This window comes from Crocuta crocuta, unplaced genomic scaffold, assembly GCF_008692635.1.
Source record: "Crocuta crocuta isolate KB4526 unplaced genomic scaffold, BGI_CrCroc_1.0 scaffold334, whole genome shotgun sequence".
In the NCBI taxonomy this organism is placed as follows: Eukaryota; Metazoa; Chordata; class Mammalia; order Carnivora; family Hyaenidae; genus Crocuta; species Crocuta crocuta.
This window is the reverse complement of record NW_027533260.1, coordinates 800,398-807,198: the sequence shown is the minus strand read 5'-3', so window position 1 is coordinate 807,198 and position 6,801 is coordinate 800,398. Positions and strand designations below refer to the sequence as shown.

Genomic DNA, 6,801 nt, shown 5'->3' with positions numbered 1-6,801 from the left:
TTCCCCCACCCTCCACTCACCCCCCGGCAACAGGGAAGAAGCGACCAGAGGGACTGTTCAGGGCAGTATAACAAAGCCCGCGGACTGGGACCTGGAAACGAGGCAGAGCGTGGGGCAAAGAACTCAGCCCACCTTGGCTACATCCTCAGCACAGGGAGATCGGACCGAAGAAGTGATGTGCAGCGCTTGGTTGAGAATGGACTGGGGCGACATCATTCTTCTCCCCACAACCACCAAGAAGGGGCCTCAGGGAGGCCAGCAGACCCAGTGGAGACAAGACCTGCCTACACCTAACCACGCCCATCCCTGCCAGAGAGCTGTTTTCTTGTTGTTGTAGCTGTTTTTTTACCTGAGCCTGGGTTTGCGTGTTTATTGGTTTTGTCTGTGCGTCTGTGTACCTGTGTTCCCTCTGTGGTTGTCTGTTTCCTTTTTCCAGGGCAGCCTCAAGAAACAAGCCAAACTACACATGGTGGAGAGTCCCAAATACCACTACCAGGAGGGAAACAAAATAACCAAACGCTCAACAAGAGAAACCAGGAGACACCATCCAAAGAACACTTCCTGAACAGACAGGCCCTGAACAGTCAAAAGAGCCCTCTCTAATACAGCAGAACTTGCAAGGGCCGAATGTACAACAAGCTTTTAAAAGTAACAAGAGATAGAAAGCTAACCAAAATGACGAAACAGAAGAATTCTCCTCCCAAGAAACTCCAGGAAGAAATGACAGCTAGAGAACTTCTCAAAACAGATATAAGCAACATAACTGAACAAGAATTTAGAAAAATAATCATAAAATTAATCGCCGGGCTTGAAAAAAGCATGGAGGACATCAGAGAAACTATGGCTACAAACAATATGGAGCTTAAAAAGTTATGGTGAGTTAAAGAATGCGATGAGATGCATAATAAACCGGAGGCGTCCAATGCACAGATTGAAGAGGCAGAAAGGAGAATAAGTGATTTAGAAGAAACTATTATAGAAAAAGAAAAAAACAGAAAAAGAAAGATAAACTGATCCAGGAACATGAAAGAAGAGTTTGAGAACTCAGAGATACAATCAAATGGAACAATATCGGTATCATAGGAATTCCAGAAGAGGAAGAAAGAGGGAAAGGTGCTGAAGGAGTCCTGGAACAAATTATAGCACAGAACTTCCCCAACCTGGAGAGGGAAATAGAAGTTAAAATTCAAGAGGCACAGAGAACTCCCCTCAGATGTAATTTGAATCGATCTTCTGCACGATATATCATAGTGAAAATGCAAAATATAAGAACAAAGAGAGAATTCTGAAAGCAGCTAGGGTGAAAAGGGCCCTAACATACAAAGGGAAACTGATCAGAANCAGATCATAATGCTTTGAAACTTGACATCAATCACAGGAAGAAGTCTGGAAAACCTCCAAAAACTAAAGAATGAATGGGCCAATCAGGCAATTAGAGAAGAAATTAAAAAATATATGGAAACAAATGAAAATGAAAATACAACAATCCAAACTCTATGGGATGCGGCAAAGGCAGTCCTAAGAGGAAAGTACACTGCACTCCAGGCCTATTTCGAGAAATTAGAAAAAGCGCAAGTGCAAAATCTAACAGCTCACCTTAAGGAACTAGAGGCAGAGGAACAAGAGCACCCCAAACTCAGAAGAGAAATAGTAAAAATCAGAGCAGAAATAAACAACATAGAGACCAAAGAAACAGTTGAACAGATCAGAAACCAAGAGTTGGTTTTTTGAAAAAATAAACAAAATTGACAAACCTCTAGCCAGGCTTCTCAAAAAGAAAAGAGAGAGCACCCAAATAGACAAAATTATGAATGAAAATGGACTTATTACAACCAACTCCTCAGAAATACAAGCAATTATCAGGGAATACTATGAAAAATTATATGCCAACAAACTGGACAACTTATAAGAAATGGACAAATTCCTAAACACACACTCACTACCAAAATTCACACGGGAAGATATAGAAGATCTAAACAGACCCATAACTAGTGAGGAAATCGAATCAGTGATCACAAATCTCCCAACATAGAAGAGCCCTGGACCTGATGGCTTCCCTGGGGAATTGTACCAGACATTTAAAACAGAATTAATACTGCTATGCCCAGATCATGGTCTCCCCAAAATTCCAAGACCAAGGAGTCCAAGACACGTATGCAAAAGCAAAAGGAGTTTATTCAGGCTTAAGCTCGACATTCAGACCTCACCAACGCAGTGGATCCATGCTGTGCCGAGAGCCCCGAACAATGGAGGAGCAGGGTTTTTATCACAGTTAGGGCGGGGGAAGGGGTGATGGGCAGGGACTACAATGTGATAGGACAGGGTGAAGGCAGAGGTTGATGCAGCGCGGAGGGATTGGTGAGTTTAAAACTAAGCTGGCCAGGAAAGTGGTGGGAATATCCAGTACTTTCCCAACCTCCAGTGACTGGTTCGGGCAGGGGGAAGGGCGGTTGCTTAAGCCTGCTGAGTCATGCCTCAGAAGCTTGGGCCTTTTAATTTCTAGGGCCTTCTGAAGCCTGTCATGGCACTGGTTTGGTTCTGCAATACCAATTCTTCTCAAGCTATTCCAAAAAATAGAAACCGAAGGAAAATTTCCAGACTCATTTTATGAAGCCAGCATCACTCTGATTCCCAAGCGAGACAGAGATCCAGCAAAAAAAGAGAACTACAGGCCAATATCCTTGATGAATACGGATGCAAAAATCCTCAACAAGATCCTTGCAAATCGAATCCAACAGCACATAAAAAGAATTATCCACCAAGATCAAGTGGGATTCATTCCTGGGTTAAGGGCTGGTTCAAATTCGCAAATCAATCAATGTGATCCATCAACATCAACAAAAGAAAAGATAAAAACCATATGATCCTGTCGATAGATGCACAAAAAGCATTTGACAAAATACAGCATCCCTTCTTAATAAAGACCCTCGAGAAAGTCTCGGGATAGAAGGAACTTTGTAAAACTCACCTTGAACCAAAAGATGAGGGGCTTGCAAATAAGGACATACCAACCATTGTTTGATCTCAAACTCTATTTGGGTAAAAGGTCAGGGGTTGAACAACCTAGCTCCTCCTGGCTGCAGCAAGCCCCTGAGATGTAAATCTTTAATGAACATTGTGATTAGAAGGGTCAAACATGTTCTTCAAGCAACTGTTAAGCCACCCCCCACCTCTCACCCCAAAATTCTTGCTTCTGTACACTGGCTTCGCCCCTCTCCCTATATAAACCCTGAGCTATGGCTCGATGGTGCGCACTTCCCAGGACTCTTTGGGTGCTCGGGAGGGGCCGTCCGGCCAGACTAAAATAAACCTGAATAACCAACTCCTTTTGTGTTTGTGGGCTTTGNAACAACCTCCTTGACCTCCACCGCAGCAATTTCTTACTTGTCACATCCCCAAAATCAAGAGAATCCAGAGCAAAAATAAACTATTGGGACCTCATCAAGATTAAAAGCTTCCGCACGGCAAAGAAAACGATCCATAAAACTAACNTATCCAAAACCTATAAGGAACTCACCAAACTCCACACCCGAAAAACAAACAACCCAGTAAAGAAATGGGAGGAAGATATGAACAGACACTTTTCCAAAGAGAACATTCAAATGGCCAACAGACACATCCCTCCCTCATCAGGGAAATACAAATCAAAACCACACGCCAGTCAGAGTGGCTAAAATGAGCAAATCAGAGGACTCTAGATGCTGGATGTGGAGAAACGNGGGATGAGCACCGGGTGTTGTATGGAAACCAACTTGACAATAAACTATTTGTAGGGAAAAAAAAAAGAAAACTTAGGCTTGGGCCCCACAGGGAAGCCGTCCTTGATTACGAGAATAAAACGGGATGAGAATAATGAAAGTTTACTGTCTGGCGCATACACACGCTCCATATTAACTCATCTATCTTAATAGTCTGTGGGGCAGAATCTGTTATTAGCCCCACTTTACAGCGGACGAATGTGAGATGGTGCGTGCAGAGCACATGCTGATTGCTCAGTAAGTGCAGTTCTGTCCCCGCCATGTCCTGGCTGGTAAGCTCGGAGTTCCTGCAGCCCCTAACATGTGGTCCCTCCACATCATGCTTCATCCTCCTCATCTCCCCCACCCGGGAATGACACTCCTGTGTCCCCGGGGGCAGCACCTGGCACACAGGAAGCCTCAGGAAATCACTAACGTAGAGGCCCGATAGCCAGGGTTCAACCTTCACGACAGCTTCGGACCCTAAAATGTGCCCCATCATCCTCCACGCTCAATCCTATCTCGGGCCTCACAGGGGTTGAGACAAGAGAATCCCAGAATTATAACATGCAGGAAAAGCGTATGACGGGGGGCAGGGCTCCGGCTTACTTTTGGGAGAGTGCTCGGGTTTTTTTGGTTTCGGAAGCTGGTGCTCCAGGGAACCTTCTGTCTCTTGGGTCTCACCTGTCCTCCATCCCGAGCCCCGCCTTCAACTCCACAACCTCAAGGGCGCGCACTTGTCCCCGCGCCACACCTGAGCGTAGCTCCTCACCGGGTTCCGCCCCAGCCCGGGGCACACGTGGCGCCCCCAGCCTGCACGGCCGCGGCTCTTGGAGCCAAGCGCGCACCCACACCCAAGCCTGCGGGGACGCGCACAAAAGCCCACCTCGCGCCGCAGCCCCATCCTTGCAATGTGCGCAGTGCACGTGCTGCCTTCCCCTTGCGTGCCCTCACCCCTCTCTTCTCCCCACCCGACAATTCTCCAGTTAAGGGCACCACAAATCTCACCATACTTCCGTAAGAGCAGAAAATCTGAAATGCATCCGTTCCTTCTTTACAATAAAGTGCACCGTGCACAGCGGCACAGAGAGATCAAAGCTCCTACCTGCTTCTCCGCGAGCGCAGACGGGAAAGGCGGCGGACTGGCCTGGAGCACTCTGGGAGCCTTGGGCGGAGCGCGTGACGTCACCGCGAGGTTCGCAGCGTGGGGGCCCAGCTGCGCCCAAAACCGCCCCGCCGGCACCTGGGAGTCACAGGCCGGTAAACCCAAAGCCTTCTGGGAATCGTAGTCTCTTCACCCACTTCCGCGTTTTCTTGGAGCCTGGACTTTGCAGCGCGGGTTCTGCTCACGTGAGTGTCCCCTTCCTCGGCGGGCCGATCCTGGCCCTTTGTCGTGCTGCCATAGAGGACTTGAGGGTCTCCATCTTACTCTCGCACGCATTGCGTTAGGCATCCCTGGAGAGATGGCACTGCTCTCCGTGATCCTCCAACGACTGTGTCCCGCGACACTCCGGGCCACAGTGCCCTAAGCAGCCGGTGTCCCTCTTGACCCGCTTTGGGCTCTGTCTAGGTTCTGACTCCTTGCTTTCCTCCCCTTCACCTGAGGGCGGTTNGGTGGCTGCGGGGCGGGGGGGGGGGGGGATGTCAGGAGGCCTTGGGAGCCCAGAGGGGGCGCCAGACCCAGCTCAGATTTCAGTAAAGACTTCCAGACAAACTAAGGACCTCAAAATTACCGTGCCCAAACAAAATTGCAGATTCTCTGGTCTAAACCTACGCCTCTCTCAGTATTTCTCTATTCTTCCCTCCTCCCCACGTCCTCCCCATGAAATGGCCCCACCATCCTTGCAAGTGCTGAAGGGAGAACCTTGAAGTCCTATGTTTCTCTCACCTACTGCCTCCCTCGTTCAAGTCTCGTGAGTCCAACCTGCAGTGTTTCCAGAAGAGACCCAGAATCTGACCGCTTCTCTCCACTCCCACTGCCTCTGCCCAGCCCTGAGCCACATTATTGCTCATCTGGACCATTGCAGAGGCCTCCTCACTGGTCTGCGTGTGTCTTCCCTCGCCACTCTCCACCCTCTGTTCCCACGCAGCTGCCTGAGGCATCCTGTTAAAGTATAAATGAGTTCCTGTCACTCCACAGCTTTCAACCATCCAATGGTTCTCAGCTCATTCATAACAAACTCTAACCTCCTCACCCGGCCAACCCCCACGCCCCAGATGCTCTCTTGCCCTCAGCAATAATTCACTTTACAAGCAACTGAATACAGGCCCTGGCCTTCAGGTCCTTTGCATTTGCTATTACTATCTGGAACATTCTTCCCACCCTGATCTAATTGCCTGAGTCCTTCTCATCCTTCTGGCCTCAGCTCAGAGGATAATTCCCTCATATTACTCCTTATATTTGTAAAGTGTCTTGGTTATTTACTTATCATGGGTTGGCTCGTCCTTTAGGAACTTAGTGCTTGCAAACTTTACTGTTTTGCTCATTGCTGTTCCACTGCCTAACGCATGTTAGGGTAGATGGGAGGCAATGAATGGACACCTGTTGAATGAAGGAACGAATGATGAAAGTTTACGCGGAGTCTTGAAGGAGCCATGATTGTACAAGTGCTAGGAGAGTGTTCCAGGCAATGGGTGTACGCACTATGGGCGCTTTCCAGGCGGGCTTCCCGGAGACATCGACCCCGCAATCGGGAATCTGCACGTAACCTGCCTCCCCTCTCGCCCTGTCCAGGGGAAGCCAACTCCTCTCTGCCCGCCCGCAACCCGCGATGCCCGCCCCGCAGTGCGCCTCCTGCCACGCGGCGCGCGCCGCCCTCCGCCGCCCGCGCTCCGGCCAAGCGCTGTGCGGCGCCTGCTTCTGCACCGCCTTCGAGGCCGAGGTGCTGCACACGGTGCTGGCGGGCCGCCTGCTGCCGCCCGGCGCCGTGGTGGCCGTGGGCGCCTCGGGCGGCAAGGACTCCACGGTGCTGGCGCACGTGCTGCGCGAACTGGCGCCGCGCCTGGGCGTCTCGCTGCGCCTGGTGGCCGTGGACGAGGGCATCGGCGGCTACCGGGACGCGGC

The 6,801-nt window shown here is 49.8% G+C and overlaps 1 protein-coding gene and 1 long non-coding RNA gene across 3 annotated transcripts in view; one reads left to right on the top strand and one right to left on the bottom strand.

The window, feature by feature from the left end:
* Positions 1-4,880, bottom strand: part of LOC144217637 (uncharacterized) — a 21,472-nt gene extending 16,592 nt beyond the window's left edge. The window contains exon 1 of one of the 2 annotated variants that reach the window (XR_013330922.1): positions 4,843-4,880. This is a non-coding gene — a long non-coding RNA (uncharacterized LOC144217637). The other variant, XR_013330921.1, reaches the window with a different exon arrangement.
* A 107-nt stretch (positions 4,881-4,987) lies between these two features.
* Positions 4,988-6,801, top strand: part of LOC144217522 (cytoplasmic tRNA 2-thiolation protein 1-like) — a 4,982-nt gene continuing 3,168 nt past the window's right edge. Inside the window, exons 1-2 of the mRNA XM_077747127.1 lie at positions 4,988-5,087; positions 6,472-6,799. Of these exons, the coding sequence (XP_077603253.1) occupies positions 6,509-6,799 (291 nt within the window). The 5' untranslated portion in view covers positions 4,988-5,087; positions 6,472-6,508. The remainder of the gene's footprint in view (positions 5,088-6,471; positions 6,800-6,801) is intronic.